Source organism: Cetorhinus maximus, chromosome 15 (assembly GCF_964194155.1).
Source record: "Cetorhinus maximus chromosome 15, sCetMax3.hap1.1, whole genome shotgun sequence".
Classification (NCBI taxonomy): Eukaryota; Metazoa; Chordata; class Chondrichthyes; order Lamniformes; family Cetorhinidae; genus Cetorhinus; species Cetorhinus maximus.
The window spans coordinates 75,779,599-75,803,881 of NC_135893.1; the positions used below are offsets into that span (position 1 = coordinate 75,779,599).

A 24,283-nucleotide genomic window follows, 5' to 3' on the forward strand; every position below is an offset into this window, starting at 1 on the left:
AAATAAAATGAATTGGAGTGTCAGCCCAGTTCCTGATAGGCATAAGTCTACGTACAAAACTGCCCATAATTGAGTACAGATTGGCCTTGCTTAGAGAATCTGTTCTGAAAAACAGCCACTGGGCACTCCTTTCAGATTTTCAGGGGTTAATGAGCATTGCTGGGGAAAAGCAATCTGCCATTGCTCAACTGCAAGTAATGTTATATGTCATCTTGACTGATGCTAACATTGGATGAAAAACGGGGAAGCATTCCACTCCTGAGTGCTGACATCCATCACCTGGACGTACACAAAATTCAAAAGGGAGGAGAAAGAATGAAATATCACTGGTCAGATTTTCTGTGAATTAACATTTCAGTGGATTGGGGGTGGGGGTTGGGGGTTGGGGGGGTGGGGGGGGTGGGGAAGAGAAAAAAACTCCCACTACAGTGCAAAAGCTAAACTCTTGGAAGAACGAAATCTTGCTTACTAGCCTTCTAATCAAATTTCGCCATTAATATAGTAAATGCCCCTTGTCCTACATTATTTTTAAACACGGTGCATTAAGAATATTTTCTTAAACCTTGTGTGTACATATTCCCCAATATATTAAATGTAAGTCATTCCCCACTAGTAAATTCTATATTTTGAGTAATGGGAAGTGGGCAAATCAGATTTATCCACATTTAACATTAGATTTTTGTCTATGGAGCTGCAAGCACAGTGTCTCCAATTCTGTATTTACATTTTCTGTATTGTTGACTTACCAGCACATTATTCTTGTTGCTGTGTATGTGTATTTACCAATAAAAACATTTTCTGCTATAATAGCACTGTTTTTCATTTGCTTAGTTGGCAATTTTCTGAGTTAGGACAGGGAGTCCTTGGGAATCCATCAATATTATCACAGGCTCCCTTTCAAGACTTGCATTCTTGAATACTCAGTAAAGAACAGAACCCCATAATTGTGAAGATGCTGTGGACTTTTTGGCTTTGCTATTTTTTATTTATTATAAATATGACAAGTATTTATAGATCATAAGAAATAGAAGTAGGCCATTTAGCCCCTCAGGGCTGCTCCGTCATTCAATAAGATCATGGCTGATTGTGGCCTTAACTTCATTTTCCTGCCTGCCTCCCATAACCCTTGACTCACTTGTGTGTGGTATCTGAAAAGTTGTGTGTTAAATACCTGTGTTCCATATTAGTTTGAGCTGTTTCCTTGATTGGATCCTGTCACTTAGCTGAATTCAGCTGTGACACTGATTTTTATGTTATAGAAAAACTAGGCATGTTTGTACTACAGCTACCTGTACTGTATAGAGCAGGGATACCAAGAATGAACAAGGTTTTTGTGAGAACCGAACCTGGAGTGACCCATGAAAAGTCAAGCATTACCATATCATCCAGAATAAATTGGTGTCATTGGCTTGTATATGTTATTCAAATAATACTGTATCAGCAAATGTATTCAACTACTGTAGCCACAACTGTAGAATCATGTACAGTGGGTAAATCAATGTTGCTAGTTTTGCATCTCTTTCAGATTTTCAAATGATCTTTGTTTTTCACGGTTACATGATGGTTTGATCTGATATTCCTTGTTCTGCTCTAGTTCTCTCTAGCCTCTGACATGGCTGATCGTTCCAGTCCTCCCCATAGTCAATCCTGTAGCCGAGCTTAGCTGTCCTAATGTCAGCAATTCCTCTTCCCACAGTGACCTCTGGTATGATCCATATTTGCTCCTCGCCTTATTTGCATGCTGCCTCTTTGATATTAAGCATGAGATCTAGATGTATACTGACAACAAAGATCAATAAATAAACACATCAGTCTAAAAGAGTGGGAAAATGGATGCTAAAATGGGAGACCTACATGCCCTTGCTAGAGGGGAAGGCTGTGATATAGCTAGTGCAAAGACTATGTTTAATTATAGCGCTGGTTGGTTAAGCCTACAGGGATAAGGATTTTGAATGGAAAAATGAGTAAGATCGAGGCGTTTTAATTTCTTTAAAATTTAATTAGCCTTATCTAGGCTGGGTTTGGATAATATAGAAACTGGATATGAATAAAAACATGAAAAGGAAACTATATGATTCAGACAAAAGGTTAAACACTTGAACCATTAACCCTACTTTCCTTCCTCCACAGATATTGCTTTACTAACTGTTTCCAGCTTTTCCTGTTTCAGATTTCCAGCATCTGCAGTATTCTATCTGCAATTTGAACCACCTATTCGTGTCTGCTATTGACCAGGCTAGGAGGAGGGAATAGACCAAGAGTTCAATAGTGAAGTAATGAGTATACAGGAAGATGTTGCTCTAGGACAACCGAGGTTAGGTTGAAAATTCCATGAAGGTAGCCAAGTAGAGTGCAAATGTGATTGTTACATGAAAGAACTGACTGAAGAAACCCAGGTGAGCATGGGTACTACTGAAGCTAATATTACTCAACAATGAGATGGTAAAGTAAGTCTGAGTTGGCACAATTGAATCATTTGTAAAAGGAGTAATGCATGAGGACAAGAAAATAACATCTAACATCAACCTTTAAAAATCGCCACAGCATATCTCAGGAAAGTGTACAGGTCAGTGAAGCTAACATCTGTTTTGGATTATGAGGCATTTTAGCACAGAAGATAATGAAAACACCTAAATTGATATGGTAATTGATGGCAGAGAAGTCATGGTCAACTATTTAAGTTGAGTTCTTTGAAAAAATATTTTGGTAACAAAAATATTGTGCCAAAAAAAAATTAGTTCTGCTTTTGCCAAGCAAATTGCCTTCCAAGATTTTCCGTGTCTTGATTTTCCAATCCCTCCAGGGCCTATGAAATGCTCACCAACCCCTTAATCCTGCACATCCCATAATGGTGGACTACTGCTCCTGCCATGGGACTAATGGAGATCCTTTCACCAGCATTACATAGCATTTACAGCACGTAAACTGACCTTTCAGTCAAACTGGTCTATGCTATATGTATCACAAGGGCCTCCTCGGACCCTGCTTCTAACATAACTTTTTTTTCCATTTACTTAGTTTCTTAAATGCATCTATGCTATTCACCTCAATTCCTCCATGCAATAGCAAGTTCCACATCCTCACCACTCTCTGGGTAAGAAGTTGCTGAATTCCCTATCATTTATTAGCGACTACTTTAGATTGATGATCCCGAGTTTTGGTTCCCAACAAAGGGAAACATTTCCTATGTCTCGCCCGCTGCGTTCTGTTCTTTGGAGTTTTGTCTCAAACCACTTTGCCTCCCTAGTTTCTACCGCACCCTTCAATAGCCACTGAAAATCCCAGCTTTTTGCTCTATTTCATCTTGCTAAGCACTCTGTGTATCCTGTAACTTAGTTACTCTATAAGTAGTTGCTCCGCCTTCATTATAAACAGTGATGGTTCATTAACTGTTTCCTGGGTTTCTATTGCTCTGGCTCGACAGTTGCTTTTACTCGGTAATTACTTCCCGAGTTTTAATGTCGCTTCAAATCGATTGAAGCTGCTACTCTTACTTTTAACGGAATCATGTTTTGCATTGGTGTTTTAAGAATTGCTGCACGGTTTATTGGGCTGACGCCGCCGTTCAGGACGTATGAGCGTCGCTCAAAGGCTTTCTGGTAACAAGAATCCTGCCGCTGAACATCAAACAATTGATAAGTAACTGGGACAAAACGTTTCCGCATTCACGGTAAAATTTACAACCAGAAGCGGATAAGTCCCGAGAGTAAAATCCTGGGCGCAAGGAATGGAAGATATCAGCTGGATATTGAGGGGGGCAGAATCTCCGCAGTCATGAAGGAACTGGGAGGAGAGTCGAGGATTTGTCACCAGCTCACGGTGGGTGAATAATATCTTGTGGGGGATGGATAGCGAGACCTCGGTCTTGCTACTAGAGTGTTTCTTCCCCATATAGTCAGGACAAACTGTTACAATTTAAAGTTAGAGACTAGCCTGAGATTTCATGGATTTACCAGGGTCTAACTCGTTGGCATATTCCTGCCAAACTAAAGCCTGAAGCAAAACTTGGGATTTGGAGTCAGAGTCAAGGTTAACTTGATCTTCGTGATAGGAAGGGAATGGGAGTTTAGCAGAATAAGTGCATGCAGGCAGAGATCATACAGTGCTGAGTGAAACATGATTCCCAGAACTGCTGGGACCCATGGGACATGCCAACAAAGGCTGACAATCTAGGATGTAAAGGTTAGGCAGGTGCCCTGGAGCTTTGCTTAATTTTTGCTTTGCAACACACTTTCCCATGAAATTTAACTGGTTTTGCCAGCCTCCATAATCAAGTGGATCTGATGTAAGCCGACCATGAAGGTCACAGGTTCAAAAACCCTCAACGACTGAGGTAGCTGAGCTCAACTGGGATAGAGTAGTGCTGTTGTAGTTTAACAGTATCTCTGGGTGAGGCTAGGGCTGTATTGCTCAAATTCCTTCATCCGTGGCCCACTGGCAGAGCATAAGAGCCTGTGGAGCATTTACTGGTCTTGACTGGCTATTGCGTCTATATTTCTGGAAAAAGTTATTACTGCTTTTTCACTATTTAATAAATGTATGTGCATTGTTTTTATTAAATATCATTGGCAAATTATTAATTCGTGCCAGAAACAAAGGTATAGACATTTTCATACTGTAAACATTAATGCTACAAGAGAATGTGTTTATCTGAAACATTCTAATGTTATAAAATCATCACAATAATCTTCTCCTGAGAAACTAGTAGCAATGTAAGAGAGGTATTAATCAAACAAAATGAACAGTACCATAAACCTTGCTTATAAAGCTACATTGGTGTTGCTCATGCCTATGATGACTTGTGCCACGCATGTGGGAGTTGGTCTGGTTGTATGACATCGCATGAGTGGAGGGACAAGGCTTTGGCGTTGCACATCAGTGAATTGCATTTTCGACCAGCTCACGGACCACCTCAAGGACCCTTGCATGCAAACATACGAATTAGGAGTTGGCCATTCAGCCCCATGAGCCTGCTCTGCCATTTTAATAAAATCATGACTGATCTACTTGTGGCCTCAACTCCACATTCTGCCCACCCTTCATAACACCCTTGACTCCCTTGTTAGTCAAGGATCTATCTACCTCTGCCTTAAAAATATTCAATGACCCTTGAATCTTTGAATTCCAAAGATTCACGACCCTCTGAGAGAAAAAAATTCTTATCTGCCTCAAATGGGAGACCCCTTATTTTTAAATTGTGTGCCCTCGTTCCAGTGAAGCATGAAGCTTCTAGCAGACCACCAGTGGTCTCCTGGACCACACTTTGAGAACCGCTGGGCTAGGGGAAGGGTTCTTAAGCCAGTGTCCCTGCTGCTACCATCCAGTGACCTCTGGCGAGAATGCACGTGTGAACGTCGTGTAAAGAGCAGGTTGAGACTCAGCTGTGATAGACCTTCTTGTCAATTAGCCAGCTGACACTGTGAGGCTCTCTCACGATTAATGGTTGCTTAGGTAGTGTATTGGAGAATGATTGTTGCACCCAAATGAGTCTGTATCTTTAGCAGGAGAGAGAATTGTTGATGAAAACAGAAGCAAAAGAATGGACTGTGCATGCTGCATTCTACAAATTCAGTTCACAGAATTTTAATGGCAAAGAAGGAGGCCATTCGGCCCATTGTGTCTGCACTGGCTCTCCAAATGAGCATTATGACCTAGTGCCATTGCCCTGCCTTTTCCCCATAACCCTGCACATTGTTTCCATTCAAATAACCATCTAATGCTCTCTTGAATGCCTCGATCGAACCTGCCTCCACCACACTTCCAGGCAGTGCATTCCAGATCTGAACTACTCGTGTAAAAAAAGTTTTATCTCACATCACATTTGCTTCTTTTACATATCACTTTAAATTTGTGCCCTCTTGTTCTTGATCCATTTACGAGCAGGGACAGCTTCTCCCTATCTACTCTGCCCAGCCCCCTCATGATTTTGGACATCTCTATCAAATCTCCTCTTGGCCGCCTTCTCTCCAAGGAGAACAGTCCCAATCTATCCTCATAGCTGAAGTTCCTCATCCTTGGAACCATTTTTGTAAACATCTTCTGCATTCTCTCCAATGTGTTCACATCGTTCTTATAATGTGGCTCCCAGAACTGTATACAATATGCCAGCTGAGGTCTAACGAGTGTCTTATATAAATTCAGCATAACCTCCCTGCTCTTGTACTCTATGCCTCTATTAATAAAACCCAGGATACTATATGCTTTATTAACTGCTCTCTCTACCTGTCCTGCCACTTTCAATGATCTATGCGCATATACACCCAAGTCTTTCTGCTCCTGCACACCCATCAAAATTTCGCCCCTTATCTTATTATCTGTCCATGTTCTTCCTACCAAAATGCATCACCTCACACTTCTCCACATTGAACTTCATCTGCCACCCCTCTGCCCACTCCGCCAACTTCTCTATGTCCTCTTGAAGTTCCACACTGTCCTCCTTGCAACACTCCCAAGCCCCGTATCATCCGCAAAATTTGAAATCGTCCATATGCATGCCAAGATCTAGATCATTAATATATATCAGGAAAGACAAAGGTCCCAATACTGACCTCTAGGGAACTCCACTACAAACCTTCCTCCAGCCCGAAAAATATCCATTGACCATTACTCTCTGCTTCCTATTTTTTCAGCCAATTTTGTATCCATGTTGCTACTGTCCCTTTCATTCCAGGAGCAATAACTTTTCTCACAAGTCTGTTGTGTGGCACTGTGTCAAATGCCTTTTGAAAGATACACTATATCAACAGCATTTCCTTCATCGACCTTTTCCGTTACTTCTTCAAAAGCTCCAGCAATTTAATTAAACACGATTTCCCCTTTAGAAATCCATGCTGGCTCATCCTTATCAACCCATATTTTCCCATGTGACTTCTAAGTCTATCCCAAATAATTGTTTTTAGAATCTTGCCCGCCACTGAAGTTAAACTGACTGGTCTGTAATTGCTGGACTTATCCTCACAACCTTTTTTGATCAAAGGTATAATGTTTGCAATTCTCCAGTCCTCTGGCACCTCCTCTGAGTCTAGGGAAGACTGAAAGATTATGGCCAGTGCCCCTGAAATTTCTACTCTCATTCCTTCAATATCCTTGGTTGCATCTCATCCGGTCCCAGTACCTTGTCAGTAAGTGCCGACAATGTATTCGACACTTCCTCCTTATCAATTTTGAGCCCTTCTAGTGACAGAGTTTCCTCGTTTGTCACCATGGCCTGGATAGCATCTACCTCCTTGGTAAAGACGGATGCAATGTATTCATTTAATACCTCAGCCATGGCCCCTTTTGTCCATGTGTAAATTCCCTTTCAGGTCCCTAATCGGCCCTCCTCTTTACCACCCTTTTACTATTTATATGCCCATAGAAGACTTTGGGATTCTCCTTTATGTTGGCTGCCAGTCTTTTCTCATAATTCCTCTTCGCTTCTCTAATATGCTTTTCCCCCCACCTCCCCCTCTGAACCTTCTGTATTCCTCTTAGTTCTCAATTTTATTTTCTACCTCACACCTGTCATAAGCACACTTCTTCTTTATCTTGATTAAGATAAATAAAGATAAAGAAGAAAGCTTCCGAATAGTTCATGTATTGTTTGTGATTAGTTTGTGAAAAGCTTTACCGGTATGTGGTATTAGGCTACTTGAGCAGTGTCAGAAGAATTTCAATTGATACAAATATTAACATTGCAGTATTCACTCCGTCACTGCTTCATGTCTGTCAAATACATTTTTGTGTATGTTTTTATTTCATTTTGAGTTAAATTAGTTACATTAAATAAGTGTGTTAGAGTCCTTGATTGGATAGCTTGCCCACGACTTTCCATTCTTTATTTTCACAAAATTCAGTGTGTACATAGCATTTTAAGTTATCAGAAATTCTGTCAAGAAAGCTATTGCATTAAATGAGATTTCAAGCTTGGCATTTTTAACAAATGCAAATATGGCTTACTGCTCAAAATATAGTCAAGGATTAGGAAGACCATTGGACTAATGCTAACTTACCTACCAAAAATACTTCCCTTCTGAACATTTAACTTAACGTTTCATGCAACATCATTGCAGTGCTTTAAAGCCACTTTGTGTCTGTCAACTTATTTTGTGACTGAAATGCTACATGTGCAGGGGCACAGCACCCCCTCCAAGACCAGCTTGCATACTTGGCTAATGGTCACAACTTTGAACATTGAATTTCATTTGCAACTTTCAGTGGACATGATGGGCATTCGGAACACACCACAGTTCTAAGACTTATACTTCCTCACAGATTTAATAAAAAGGACTTCTTTTGTCGGCATAAAGTTCTGGGATCTGTTGTTGGGTTTAAAGTTCTCATTAACTGCTTTTTGAGAGTACGTTTCTAAACTGTAGTCTTGACATGGTGCCCTTAGTATATTTTAAATAAGAGGTCTGAAGTAAGAATATAGATTATAATCTTGAGCTCAGTCTTCATTATCAGTTTCATTGTTATGCACACGCATAGCTTTGTTTGATTCATTGCTTATTTCAAGCTTGCACTGCTTTGGCATTGAAAGACACAATGGCCTGAAACACTAAGGAGTGACAATAGTAAAAGCAAAATATTGTGGATGCTGGAAATCTGAAATAAAAACAGGAAATGCTGGAAGAACTTAGCAGGTCTGGCAGCATCTGTGGAGAGAGAAACAGTTAACGCATTGAGCCCGTTTGACTCTTCAGAGCTAAGGAGTGATGCCAAGATGAGGGAGGACACACATTAATTTTCCAGGCCATCGGTTTATTATACCCAGCTGCACTATAGGGAGATGCCAGAAAGAGACAAGGTGCCTCTCCCCAGTGGGTATTGAAAATTGAGGAGAGCTTTGTTCCAATATGTTCTCAGAACCCCCCAGCAGATGGCTCAGTCAGTGTAGCTTTGGCAAAACAATGGGAGTTTAGCTGCTTTACCACCGCAAGTACAATTTAATCTCGGAACTAGCTAGACTAGTGGTAAAAAAAACCATCAGTTAAGCTGTTAGGCGCAGGTTTGTTGCTGTTGCCCGCACATGTCTTAACCACAGCCGCTGCTTAACTAAGACTGAATATATCACCACTAACATAATGGCTGTGTCCTTAACAGAATACAACCACTTACTGTCTCCATTGTTCATCGTTTGACCTAAACTCAACCTAACTAGTTCTACATGAACAACAAATACATTTTTATGAAATTAAAATGTCTTATTTGTACAATGTTAAGAGATTTTCTCTGTATCTATGTTATCTGTGGCCACTTCCTGCCAACCCCCAACCCCCAAACCACCACCACCATCTGGGGCATCTGTTTTCTATTTCTCTTGTCAGGTTGTCAGACTGGAACTAATACCCCATGGAGCAGTGCCCCACGTCAGTGTGGAATTTCAATTCAGAAATGTCTGTATTGATACTGGTGTCATTTTTAGGGCACAGTATTGTATCTCCAGCCCACAGCCCAGTCTAATGTCAAAAGAATGGAAATTATAAACAGTATAATTGACTGCATGCTCTTAATTGTGTTTTCAAATGCTGATTTCCTAACTTGTATTTATCAACATATCTGCTATCTGTATGCTATCTTGTACCAAGCCCTTTTACGCATTACCTTTGTCTTTGTTGGCCTACAAAGCAGTGGCTGTGGTTAAGACACGTGCGGGCAACAGCAACAAACCTGCGCCTAACAGCTTAACTGATGGTTTTTTGCCACTAGTCTAGCTGGTTCTGAAATTAAATTGTACTTGTGGTGGTAAAGCAGCCAAACTCCCATTGTTTTGTTCCTGATCCCTAAACAGCACAGGTATAAAATTTTGACCCTGCTGTTTAAACCCCTCCATGGCCTCCTTCCTATGCCTGTAACTTCTTCCAGCCCAGCTATACTACTGTCTAACGTTTCAGTATCCTGACTGGCCCATTGTGAATTCCCCTCCATTCACTTCACCATTAGTGCCTGCTTTGGCCTCATACTGGTATTCACTGCCTAAACCCCTCTACCTCTGCATCCCATTTCCTCTTTTCAATTCCCCCTTAAATATCTAATTCTTTACCAAAGCTTTTTCTCACCCATCTTCATATTGCCTCAGCATCCATTTTACTGATTATTACTTAAAAAACGTACTTTGCCCAGAGGAACAAGAACATGTACAGGCATTGAGCCTTTTTTGAATCAAACGAAAGCATGGGGGAACAATAGTTCCCTGATGCATTCTCCATAGCAATGTTTCAACCAATCTACACCTTTTCTCTCTCAGTATAAATTGTTGCTCCCTTTAAAATTCAGCATCCTTGCATCTGTCCTGATGAGTGCAAGATGAAAAGCTTAGACAGCATCTCTTTTTCAGAAATACTCAAGTTCTGTAATACCAAGTGTCATTTTTTGCATTATTCCTCTATGATGCACTTTGGGCTGTTTGTCTACATGCAAGATTGTACAGAATAGAAATGACAATTTTGAGTGCTTGAAGAACCTTACTTGCTGATAGTACATAATCATTATTTTTCATGTATTAATTGTTAAAATTGGTTAGAAGAGGGAAAACAGAAAGACAGTGTTAAAGGCAGTTTTCCCAGAGTGGTTGAAAGTGGATAATAGTGTCCCACAGTGTTCACTGTATATATCACTGATGTGGAGAGGCCTCGGGGGTGCTGTGTCGAAGCTTGCAGACAATAAGCTATGAGTATAGTTAATTTTTCAGAACACTAAAATAAGCTGCAAAGGTGTATTGTAAAGATGGAATTGGCTAAAAATGTGGCAGATGCAGTTCAACATAAGTAAGTGTGGCATAACACGTGTTGATCAGAAAATTATTAACAGCACTAATTATAGTCTAAATTGAAGTAAGATCAATGCTGTGAAAGAATATAGGGATTTGGAAGTACAGTCCAGGACATTGAGGGTAGCACCTCCATAAAATAGGAAAAGCGAGGAAAACCTCAGTTGGAACAGGTGTTCTCAACCAGGAGGTCGTCTTAAGAAGGTGTCAAGGGGTCCACCAAAAAAATTACAAGATATTAATGAGATAATAGAGTCATACCTAGCACAAAGAGTCACAAAACTATAATAATTTTCATAATGTTATTGTGGTTTATTGTGTGTGTGAGTATAGATGGTCCTGCATGTGTGATTTGTTGTGACGTGGCATATGATGTGTGCCAGGTGGATCAAACCCATGAGGGAAACTTGATCACATGGTCATGACTGTTTTGCAATTTGTATTTTATTTTGAGACGCAGCCCTGAATTCAGAATAAGAAGACTACCACAATTTCAGAGGTTTTTAGAAAACTAAATTCAACATTTATTAACAAAAGAAAAGATTTCAAGCACATACATAGGTCTGCAAATTACTACTATAATAACTCCTAAAACCCCTAATTAATCTGGCTCCCAGTTACACCCCCGTTAAGGCAACAGAAAAACAAATAGATTTAAACCGACCCAGGCAAAGCAGCACAATACCTGAGATAGGAGAATTCAAAGTGATAAAAGCAAAATACTGGAAATCTGACACAAAAACAGAAAATGCTAGAAAAACTCAGCAGGTCTAACAGCATCTGCGGAGAGAAAGACAGAGTTAACGTTTCGAGTCTGTTTGACTTGAGTCCATACGGACTCGAAGCGTTAACTCTGTCTTTCTCTCCACAGATGCTGTTGAGTTTTTACAGCATTTTTTGTTTTTGTTTCAGCATTCAAAGTGAGTTTTCTCAGCTTCGGTTCCTGTAGACAGCAACTTGATGCACAGAGGCTGGAGGCTTTTCACACTTGTTTAGATCTTAGAATGCCTTCTCCCTTCTGACACATGACTTCATCTCCTTCGTACAAGTTTCTCCCTTTATAATGTAAATTCCATTGTTTCCATATGTTTTTGAAACTTTACTTTTCTCATAATATAAATCTTTCATGGTACTTATTTTATCAGTAACCTTTGGGAAAAATAAACGCACTGCTTGGCTTAGCTTCTTCTGACTAGGCGTAACATCTTACCATATCTTTGAAACTTACACTAACCTAATTTATCTAAAAATGCAAATTTTTCTTACACCCCTCATTCTAAAACTTCAGCCATGTTTACGTATTTAGCGTTTTAAACCTAGTTTGTTTCTTGATGCGTCAAAGCCTCCAGACCTGCTGTCTCCAATTCAATTACAGCCCCACAGACACACACACAGGCCAGGATTTTCCCTTCGTCGGGCAGGCTCGGCGGGAGCGGGTGGGGGTGGTCGTGGGGCTGACTGCCGCCTGCGATTGGCTCTGCACCGCAATTTCATGCGGGCAGGTCAGTTAAGGCTCTCCTCCCCCCCCCTCCCCCCGCTACCTATGCGGGTGGGGGGTGGGGGGAGGGGGGAGAATTGTGTCCAGCACTCTCTCGCTTCACTCCCTTGAAATGCTTTAAAAATAAATAAATACAATAAAAATGTAATGAAACACGTCCCCTCGTGTGAGTGTGTCACATGAGATGGGGCATGTTTTTATTTTTCAAAAACAGTATTTAATTTGTAAAAGCTTTAGGGAACCTCACTCCACTTGTGGATGAGGTTTCATAAAAAACGTAAAGGCCGCTTGGCCTTTTTGCCTGCCCGCCAACCGTAAGGTTGGACAGGCAGCGTAAAATTCAGGTTAATGACCTGGTCAATGGCCTTAATAGGCTTTTCAATTATCGGCGGGCACGCAGCCGACTCCGGCGCACACCCACCGAACTAAATATTGCGCAACTTCGCAATGACGTTGGGACGCACGTGTGTTGAGCCAAATGGAAAATTCTGCCCTATAGAGACACTATCCAAACCCCACTATTAACCTACCTTTACAATAAATCACAATTATATTATAAGAATTATTATATGTTCAGGACAGGTTTAATTAGATTAGAGTTAGTCTGCAAACTGGAAAAGAAGTTAGGGGTAAAAGGCATTTGAAATGCTAATGAGTAAGCATGGATGAGGCCTTCCCCTGTATGGTGTGAAGGAAATTTGCATTTTTTTTAGATAAGTGAAGGAGTCGTTTGAGTTTCAAAGGAATTGTACAATGTTTACAACTAACCAGATAAATAGGACAAGGTTATTGTGTTTATTTTTCCCAATAAGTACTGACCATATTGGCAAGATTAAAGATTTTTTTATATTATTGGAAAAGTATATTTCCAAGGATATATAGAACAATGGAATTTTCAGATTAAAGAGAGAAAAACATATATAAAGAAGGAAGGAAGGTGATGTTTTGGGGCCATATGAGAACTAAAAGGAGTGTGTAAAACAGCTTTGGGACCCCTCCAGCCATGTTTGTAAAAGTCTCCTGTGTCCAGTAACTAAAGTTGGAGAAAAGCTTTTTGAATCCCACTGCTGAGTGGGTGTTGTGGTAAATGTGCTGGCTTGCTATTTAAATCTAAAATCTATTTTGGACTGTTGCCTTAAAGAGGATGTCAGGTTAATTGGGAATTTGGGGATTTGTTATAGTATTAAGTAACTGTAATCTCATGTGTGTGCTTGAATTCTTTGCTTTTGTGAATACATGTTTTAATTTAGTTTTTAAAGTGCCTAAAGGTGTTGGTGGACTCATTACTTTTGAATTCGTTGCCCAAATCTTCTTGTAATAAATACAAATTGCAAAACCGTTATGATAGCGTGGCCAAGTTTCCCTTGTGGATTTGATCTGCCTTGGCACACATCACCTGCCATGTCATTACAAAAGGAAGATGATTGTGGTTGTTGGAGGTCAATCATCTCAGTTCCAGGACAGCACTGCAGGAGTTCATCAGGGTCCTGTCCAAGCCCAATCATCTTCAGCTGCTTCATCAATGACCTTCCTTCCATCATAAAGTCAGAAGTGGGGATGTTCGCTGATGATTGCACAATGTTCAGCACCATTCGCGACTCCTCAGATTCTGAAGTGTAAAGAAAATATTTTTTTTTCAATATTACTGTAGGATACTGTAAAGCAGGCTTGTGGGGGCTGTGTGAATGTGTGTGTGACTAATTAATTAAACTAAAGACAGTCAGACTGCAAGGTTTAAATCATCAAAAGGTTGGGTGTTAAGCAAGCATTTTTGAAGTGGAAATGGACAATCTAAAATGAGATATCAGTAAATACAACATGAATAGGAATTTGCATTAGGAGACGATTGAGAAGTTGAATATTTAACTGGTGAATTTTAAAGAGAAATCAAAGGAAGTTTTACAACTGGCAATCATAAATAAAAGAAGCAAAGTTATTAAGTTTATTTTTCCCAAAAGTCGTAGCCACAAAGACAACAAGAAAGATTTTAGATTCTGGGAAAGGTAACTTTCAAAAGACCGTTAAAAACAATAGATAAAAGTGAAGGGGAAGAAATGTATTTAAGGAAAGATTGAAAGCTGTGTGAGGTGTGTGTGTGGCCATGTGATCTTGAAGATAGACCTGTGAAGGAAGAAGCCTCTAGCCACCCCAGAGAAGTGCCTGGTTGTCCCAGAAAGCAAGGTTTTCTTACAAACCTTGGATTTCCATTATTGAGTGAGAGGGAGAGAGAAGCTTGTGAGATACTTCCCTTACAGCAACAGTGGGTGCCTTGGAGTAGTATTACTGTATGTTTTATAGATTAAGAATCTATACAGACAGTTGCCTGGATAAGGGTGTTTATTTGTGAGTCTAGCTAAGTAGAAATAATTTGGGAAATGTTATGAGACAAAATTTAACTGGGCAAATGTAATCTTGTGTGTTTAAATTTTCCTTTCTTTTGTTAATAAATATCTTAACTTAATATTTAAAATCTCCAAAAGTGGTAGTGGAATCTTAACTCCTGACTTCAGTACACATATCTTCTCATAATAAATACAAATTGCCCAATAACCTGACAAAGTTTCCCTTTGGGATTTGGTCAGCCCCGCAAATTCCACCTGCCATATCATAACAGAAGCAGTCCATGTCCAAATGCAGCAAGATCTGGACAATATCCAGGCTTGGGTGACAAGTGGCAAGTAATATTCGTTCCACACAAGTGCCAGGCAATGACCATCTTCAACAAGAGAGAATCTAACCATCACCCCTTGACATTCAATGGCATTACCATTGCTGAATCCCCCACTATCAACATCCTGTGAGTTAATATTGACCAGAAACTGAACTGAACCAGCCATATAAATACTGTGGCTACAAGAGCAGGTCAAAGGCTAGGAATCCTGCGGCGAGCAACTCACATCCTGACTCCCCAAAGCCTGTCCACCATCTACAAGGCACAAATCAGGAGTGTGATGGAATATTCCCCACTTGCCTGGATGAGTGTAGCTGCAACAACACTCAAGAAGCTGGACACCATCCAGGACAAAGCATTCCACTTGATTGGCACCCCATCCACAAACATTCACTCCCTGCACCACCGACGCACAGTAGCAGCAGTGTGTACCACCTTCAAGGTGCACTGCAGGAACTCACCAAGGCTCCTTAGGCAGCACCTTCCAAACCCACAAGTGCTACCATCTAGAAGGACAAAGGCAACAGATACATGGGAACACCACCACCTGGAAGTTCTCCTCCAAATCACTCACCATCCTGACTTGGAAGTATATCGCCGTTCCTTCACTGTCACTGGGTCAAAATCTCGGAATTCCCTCCCTAACACCACATGGATTGCGGCAGTTCAAGAAGGCAGCTCATCACCACCTTCTTGAGGGCAGTTAAAGATGGGCAATAAATGTTGGCCTAGCCAGTGATGCTCACATCCCATGAACAAACACTTTACAAAGACCAGAAAAAATTTACAAACAAGGACAAGACTTGTTAACTGTCCCACCCATCTCCCTCCCTCCAGTGTCTCCCTCCACATGCTGCATCCAAAAGGCAGGTGACTCCTCTGCTTCACACACAGACCAGCTTGACCTTTTCTCTCTCTCTCAATTCCTCTCTTTCTCTTTATCCACACTAAGAGGTACCAGCTCTGATTTAATCTCATTGGAGAACATCTCTTGACTGATGCCACTGGAGGGAGGGAGATGGATGGGACAGTTAACAAGTCTTGTCCTTGTTTGTAAATTTTTTCTGGTCTTTGTAAAGTTGCAACTGACAAATGCTGGGCCTGTGCTGGATGGTTCCTGCCATTGCAAGAAAATCCCAAATTTGGAAAAGTGTTTGTATTTCTTTAGAATGAGTGCATGCATTGCACCACTTGTGTGGGAAAAACATAAGTCACAACAGGGCTTGTTACACATGCTGTGCAACTGAATTATATAAAATTAATGCCGCTCTATACAGATATAATACTGGTGCATATGTATGCCTTGTATTTGTAATTCCATGAGTGAAGTTTACAAGTGGGAAAGTTGTAATTGAGTCACTGTCTGCTGTACCACTGGAAGTTAGAATGGTGTCCAGTGTTGTATTTATACAATATGTGAATTAAAAAAACAATGCTTGCTTAAGGTACAAAGAACTTGAAAATTGGTAAGATAATTATGTAAATTCTCTCTGGACAATCGGGGTGTGAAGAAAAGAAAGAATCTCAACCCAAGAAGGGGAGAGACTGGAGGATAGCAGTCAAGTTGTAAGTAGAACTAAAATAATAATAATAATAAAAACAAAATGCTAAAAGCTACTGTTCTGTTCTGCCGAAGGGTCATGAGGACTCAAAACGTTAACTGATTTCTTCTCCACCGATGCTGCCAGACCTGCTGAGTTTTTCCAGGCAATTCTGTTTTTGTTTAAAATAATAATAATATGTTTAATTGTATAACTAATTTTTATACAGAAAAGATACTTCTTTTGTATTCCAGAGGGTTGTGAAGCTTTCACAACATGGGAAGGTGAGAACTTTAGCAGCAAAAAGGTTAAGAATTCCTGAATTGGAGAGCTGTGTGCAGTATTGGACTCCACACTATAAGGAGGAAGTTGAGACGTTGGTGAGAATATAACATAGAGTTACTAGGCTGGCAAAAAGGAAATGCAAATCTCAACAAAGATTTGGATAAGTTGAGCTTTTTTTAAATTAGCATGCAACAGATATGGGGCAATATAGTGGTGTTTAAAATTATTACAGGATATAGATTGATTCCAGTATTGAAGTCTGGAATGAAAATACACAGATGCATGATTAAATGCAAGAAATTTAGATCATAATTCTATCCTCTTGTGCGTTCCAAATCATTATTGCTGCACCATTGGTGTCTATGCCTTCAATTGCCCAAGTGCCAAGATCTAGAATACTGTCCCTATGCCTCTCTGCCCCTCTACCTCTCTTTCCTCCATTAAGATTTATAAAACCTACCTCTTTGACCAAGTATTTGGTCATCTGACCTAATATCTCCTTCGTGACTTGGTGTCATACTTTGTTTTATAATGCTCCTGTGAAGCACCTTGGGTCATTGTGTTAAAGGTTCTATGTAAATATAAGTTGTTGCTGTGAACAAGAAAAGCATTGTTATACAGAGTTGTGGTGCTGAAGAATTATTTCTAGGGTTAGAAGTTGAAATAGAAACCAAGGGAGGTATTTTAATCCCCAAAAATTGGTAGATTTGTGTCTGATGGGATGGTAAAAATCTGATTCCCGCCCACAGCCTGCCCTCTTCTGGTTTTAACAGAGGCAGCACAGGAGGTGAGCAACCCACCTGTCCTAAGAGATTGGCTGGCACTTTAAATATTATAATGAGGCTGCATGCCTTGCACCTTTTTAAATTTAACCCTTGCTGGCTGAGTTTCTCAGGCCTTGGGAAACGCGGTGATTAAAGGGAGACAAGGACAGCTGGATTCAGGAGGTAAGAGCCTTTATGTTTACCTGCTGGATGCAGTATACCTGCCAAGTTTTTGCAATAGGGCATCCCCACTTCCCCAATGCCAAACTTTAACTTTAACCTTTCCAATTTCTCCAACCTGTCTCTTCTGATCTCCTCTGATCCTTGCTTCCGATCTTTCCTCTGGTCTCTGAGCTCCTGTCTGGCTTCTGTTCTCCCCCTTGCTCTGGCATCCAATCTTGCTTTTGGTCTCTGATTTCCCCATGCCCTGCCTCGGCCTTTTCAATTCCTCTCTCCCTCTACCCGGCCGTCCCAAATGATGTGTAAAAATGGCTTCTTTTTCTTTTGTGTGGCATCCTTCACAATATTTACATCCAGTATTCTGGCCTTGATCTTTCTGCTGACCATTCTTTAAACAGTCCATCCTTTTCTCCATTGCCTTGCGCTTGGTAGGCCTGGGCTGCCTCTCAGCACAGTGCAAAGCCTTGCCGGTTCTCCCATCAATACTCTTCAGCTGGTGACTTAACCACCTCAGAGCTTCTGCACATACCAATAGCTTTCTTAACAGTAAGTTCCTCTTCTCTCAGAAGATGTGTTCTCATGGGAGCATCTCTTTTTTATTTATTCATGAGATGTGGGCGTCACTGGCTGGGCCAGCATTTATTGTCCATCCCTTATTGCCCATCCCTAGTTGCCCTTGAGAAGGTGGTGGTGAGCTGCATTCTTGAACCGTTGCAGTCCCTGTGGTGTAGGTGCACCCTCAGTGCTGTTAGGAAGGGAGTTCAGGGATTTTGACCCAGCGACAGTGGAGGAAATGCACTATATTTCCAAATCAGGATGGTGAGTGACTTGGAGGGGAACTTCCAGGTGGAGGTGTTCTCAAGTGTCTGCTGCCCTTGTCCTTCTAGATGGTAGTGGTCGTGGGTTTGAAAGGGGCTGTCTAAGGACGCTTATTTTAAGACAATCCTATCTTTGATCAGATCATCCTTCAGCTGTCCAAACTCTCAAGATTCAGCTAGATGGCTCAGTGCAGTCACATACTGATCAATATCTCCCCCTCTACTTGAACCCTGGCGTTTTAACATGCAGCCAACATAAATAATATCAGTAGAGGGTTCAAAGTGGGTCTTCAAGGCCCCCAAAATTTCACAAGACTGGCTTTTCTGCTCCTCGGTGAGGTCTATCCACCATTTGACACCAATCACTACCACCAGTGACCCCCATCCACAAACATTCACTTCCTCCACCACTGATGCACAGTAGCAGCAGTGTGTACCAACTACAAGATGCACTGCAGAAACACACCAAGGCTCCTTAGGCAGCACCTTCCAAACCCACGATCACTACCATCTAGAAGGACAAGGGCAGCAGATACGTGGGAACACCACCACCTGGAAGTTCCCCTCCAAACCACACACCATCCTGACTTGGAAATATATCGCTGTTCCTTCACTGCCACTGGATCAAAATCCTGGAACTCCCTCCCTAACAGCACTGTGGGTGTACCTACACCACATGGACTGCAGCGGTTCAAGAAGGCAGCTCACCGTCACCTTCTCAAGGCAACTATGGGCCTCTGGATTACAAGTCCAATGACATTACCACTGTGCCACCATCTCCCCAATGGACCAAGGTGGAGACAAACAATGCTAATCACGTCCGTCTGTTAAATTTAGTAGGCCCTGCGGGGAAAATTATTCTGCCGTGTTTTGAGACGTAAAAGCAGCCCACACCACCCACAATCTCCCCTCTGAATTAATCTCAAACCCTGTGTATTGTCTTAATTATCTAGAGAAAGCATGGTTTTAGAATTAAAGTTTCATTAGTGTATATAAAAACTGAAATTTCCTTCATCTGAAAAAATGGGGAGTTAGAAGGTGGATGAGGCCATTAAACCCCTTAAACCTGTTCCACCATTCAATGGCTTTTTCTTAACTCCACCCCCCTACTTTGTCTCTATACCCTTTGTGATACCCTTGTCCAAGAAAAAGCTATCAATCCTAAGTTTAAAATTATCAACTGAGCTTTTTGTGGGAGAGAGTTCCATGCTTCTGCCACCTTTACAAGCAGAAATGTTCCCTAACTTCCCTCTTGTGGTCTGTCTCTGATTTTAAGGTTTGTCCTCTTGTCGGAGACTCCCCCACCAGAAGGAAAGGTTTCTCATATCTACCAGATCAAGATCTTACAAAATCCTTAGAGCTTCAAATCATCCTTTAACCTTATTCCAGAGAATACCAAATCTCTCGATAATCTAACCTTTGGAGCCCTGGTAACAATCTGGTGAATCTGCATTGCACTCTTTCCAAGGCCACTATATCCTCCCTAACGTGTAGTACCCAGAACTGTGATTGTACTCCACATATGGTCTATCCAGGGCTTAGTATAGCTGTAGCAACACTTCCTTTTGATACCCTAACCCTGAGAATATAATGGCTAAAATTCCATTAACCTTTTTGATAAATTTTTGGAGCTGATCCATTATATTTTAGTGTTAATGGACCCCTAAGTCCTTTTAGACCTCCACTGTTCCAAGCTTTTCACCAGTTAATGGCTAATGTTGCATATGAAATATCTGATGCCAGAACATTGAAGCACTACTTATTTTAAAAGAACCAATGTTGCTCTCCTTGTCATAAAGGACGTTTACTAAATAACTTATGAGGCTGTGTTCCTGTTATGGGTCATTGTGTTCTCAGCAAATGCACTGGGTTTGATTTTAAGCTTCATACTGCAGTTAAATTTTGAAATCTCATATTTAGACTATAATTTGATAACTGGTTCATAATCAAAGTTGGAGTCCAGCAGTTTAATGAGAAGTTTTATTGCCTATTCTAATATTTGCATTAATCTTGAAGGACTTGTTAGCTCTCCTTCCGGCAAGGGACAAAGAGAAGAGTTCCTTTGCATTTTTGGAGTTGGGTTCGTCTCAGTTCCTTTAATTAAACATAAATGTGAAAGGATTTCCATAAGTAGAATTTGAATTATTGACAATTTAAAACATTGATACTTGAATGATCATTTTTTTTTAAATGCAGTGAACGAACAGAACTCTGTACCAGAAGTGCTGCTTTAGCACTTTAATTGCGTTTGTGAGTGTGGTCCAACATTCATAATTTCTGTGGCACATTTTTGACACTAATTAGGGCCCTGTGAAATGTGATGATCATGTCAGTTGTGGGTCAGTAGCACTCTTGCCTCTTAGCCGTAGGTTCTCCGTTCAAGGCCCCCACCAGAGACTCGAATATATAATCCAGACTGATGTTCCAGCGTGGCAGGTGTTGAAGGTGTTGTCATTTTGGATGAGACATTAAGTTGAGGCCGGTCTGCGCTCTCAGGTGAATGTAATGATGCAATAGCAATATTTCAAGAGAAGAGCAGAGGAGTTCTCCCCTATCCTGGATAATATTTATCCCTCAAATCTCTAACAAAAACAAATTATCCTTTCATTCAGCTGCTTGTGGACACTGTTGTGCACAAATTGGCAGCAACATTTTGTATAATATGACAGTGACTGTCCTTTATAGACTGTGATGCACTCTGGGGTGCCCTGAGGCAGTGAAAGGTGTTATATAAATACAAGTCTTCCTAAGTTCAAACTCCTCTTAGGCCCCAATTCTATCTATAATATTGATAATTTAGGTTGTTGTGCCTTAGAATGTTGTTTTGGATTGCTGTATTATGTAAACAGATCGGTGAGGAGATGTTTAAAATTAAAAGAAGTAAAAAGAATAAATGTCACAATAGGTAGGAAGCAAGCGATTGTGATGCAACCAAATGCCAAACTGAATCAAAAGCTTCTGTTTGTTCATGTGGGAATGAAAATGTTTCACGCTGTGCTAGTTAAAGCTCAGAATTAATGCCAGTAATGCCAATGTGCTGGTGCCATGCTTTAGAATGCTGCTGACACGTTGTACCATGGTAGGAAGGTGGGGGAGTTGGCATGTTTGGCTCCCCCGCCCCACCCACCCCCACCACGACCGCCACCACGACCCCAATCCTGTTCCGTTCCTGATCTCAATTATTTCTCTGTGGGGAAGAGGGAAGATGGAGAGCAGGTCATCTTGGGTCACTTTGTTATTCACTTGTTATAGTTAGGACAAGTGTGCCAGCAGCAGGCTCTCTCTACACCTTCTTAGTTGGGGAGCCACATGGACCAGCCCCCAATAATAAAATATCCTAAGGAAAGAAAATCGAACATATTAATGACATCACAATCAAGATTGGGTCACAGAGTGCTGAAGTTCTAATTCCATTATTTTTTAAAATGTTTTTAAGTATGGAAGAAATATAGAACCAAATATGCAGTATGAATCTTTCTGAAAAAATAAAGGTAGGATTTTGCTGAACATAGAACAAGTTCAGTCAGTCAGTTTGTGTTCTCAATTATACACAAAGTGAGCCGTGTGGTATATGGCCAGTACCTTTGGTTTATGTCAAATAAGGTGCTTCAGTTCAAAACAGCAACCTTTACATGGTATGCTGGAATGTGTGAGAGAATATTGAGAGCAATATTGTATAATATCTATTCTGTAGGGAAAGGAAGCACTCCACACTGCTCATTAGGTTGTCTTGTAAAATGAAAGTACTGATTTGTCCTCATTCTGAAAGCTCAGCATTCTATTTAACTTTGAACTGAACTCCCAAACCCATCTTCAGCAGAGTGGTAATGCTACTGGACTTGTAACCACGAGGCCCAAGCTAATGGTCCTAATAAGACAGTTCAGATTCTGCCATGGCAGCTGCAAACTTAAATTCAATTAGTTAATACATCTAGAATAAAATGCTAGTCTCATTAATAATGATCTTGAAACTATTGGATTGTCATTAAAAACCCATCTGATTCACTAATACCCTTTGGGGGAGGAAATCTGCCATCCTTAGCTGGTCTGGCCAACACATGACTACAGACCCACAGCAATGTAGATGACTCCGAAATGGCTTAGCAAACCACTGAGTTGAATCGAATTACCATGAGGGTACCTATACCACATAGACTGCAGTGATTCAAGGGAAATTAGGAATAGGCAATAAATGTTGGCCTGGCCAGCAATGTAAGACGGAATAAAAAAAATTCCCCCCATTTTCAAGACGGAAAACATCCACGCCTCCTGTAGTATCATCCACTTCTAACCCTTTCTCAGCTCATTTCCTGTTGAAACTGTCAACCATGCTTTTGTTAATTCTGCACTCGATTATTCCGATGCTCTCCTGGCCAGCTTCCTATCTTGCACCTCGATAAAGTTGAGCTCATCCAAAACTTTGCTGCCTCTAGTCCCATTCACCCATCACCCCTGTAATTGCTGACCTATTGTTGGCTTCTAATTCACCAATTTAACGTAACATTGTGTTTAAATCCATCCTTGGCCTTGCCTCTCCCTATCTCTGTAACCTTCTCCAATCCTACAACCCTCCAAGAATTCTATGCTCCTCCAACACTGCATTCCTCCCATGCTTCCTTCAATCCACCATTAGAAATCGTGCCTCCATTTGTCTAGAGCTCTCTTTACTCTTTGTCTCTCCACCTCTCTCTCCTCCTTAAAAATGCTGTTTAAAACCTACCACTTTGACCACTGATTACTTGTCCAAATGTCTCCCTTATTGGCTCTGTGCCAATTTTTGTCAAATTACAGTCCTGCGAAACACCTTGAAACATGTTACTACATTATATAAATGTAAGTTGTTGTTAAATTTGGCTTGTTTGCTAGATCTAAACACCTGGTGCATTTGTGTGTTGAGGGCTACAATATCAATGAAGAATTAAATGAATTTTCCTGCAGTTTCCAGTCAAATATTTGTCACGATCGGTTTTATGTTACTAAACTACAATCAGCTGAAGTATGAAACAGGAATGGTCAACACAGTAGTGCTGTGGGCCTCAATCTTATGTCTAAAACACCACTCCTCCAAAATATTCCATTACAAAAAAGTCTCATTCTAATGCTATTTAGTCAACTGAGATTCTACACTCTTTATTTTACTGAGGGCAAGAGTTCCTCTTTGTGATCTATTTTGCCCCTGTTCTCTTGGCTCCCCTCTTATCCTGCATGATGACCATGAAAACTGGTCAGAAATGCCCTCCCCTGCCTCTATGCTGTCCTCAAGTGTCCAAGGGATGGCCGGCCCTTTAAATTTCCATTTATCCTGTGCTTTGTTCTTCCCCCAGAACAGTGTAGTGAGATCAGGAACTCATAGGGCAGAATTTTTCATTTGGCGTGCGGGCGTTAAATGGCGCACGATGACGTCGGGCGTTGGCTACGTGCCCGCCGATAATTGAAAGGCCTTTTAAGGCTATTAACCAGCTAATTAACCTGAATTTTACGCTACCCATCCAACCTCACAGTTGACGGGTAGGCAAAAAGGCCAAGTGGCCTTTAGGTTTTTTAGGAAACCTCATCCACGAGCAGGATGAGGTTCCCTAAAATTTTTATAAATGAAATGAAAACTTTCTTTGAAAAATAAAAACATGTCCCAGCTCATGTGACACAGTCACATGAGGGGACATGTTTCATTCAATTTTTAATTAATTAATTAATTTTTTAAAAAGCGCTTCAATCTCCCTGAGGCAGCTCTGCGCATGCGTGGAAGAGTGCTGGAGCTGACTCTCCCTCCCCCTCC

The 24,283-nt window shown here is 40.9% G+C and overlaps 1 protein-coding gene across 3 annotated transcripts in view; it reads left to right on the forward strand.

Annotated features, from left to right (window-relative positions):
- The first annotated feature begins 3,446 nt into the window (after positions 1–3,446).
- Positions 3,447–24,283, forward strand: part of LOC144690838 (kinesin-like protein KIF19) — a 182,090-nt gene continuing 161,253 nt past the window's right edge. For 2 of the 3 annotated variants that reach the window (XM_078558678.1, XM_078558679.1), the window contains exons 1-2: positions 3,447–3,819; positions 16,715–16,840. In XM_078558678.1, coding sequence (XP_078414804.1) covers positions 3,775–3,819; positions 16,715–16,840 — 171 coding nt within the window. In that variant the 5' untranslated portion in view covers positions 3,447–3,774. The remainder of the gene's footprint in view (positions 3,820–16,714; positions 16,841–24,283) is intronic. The other variant, XM_078558680.1, reaches the window with a different exon arrangement.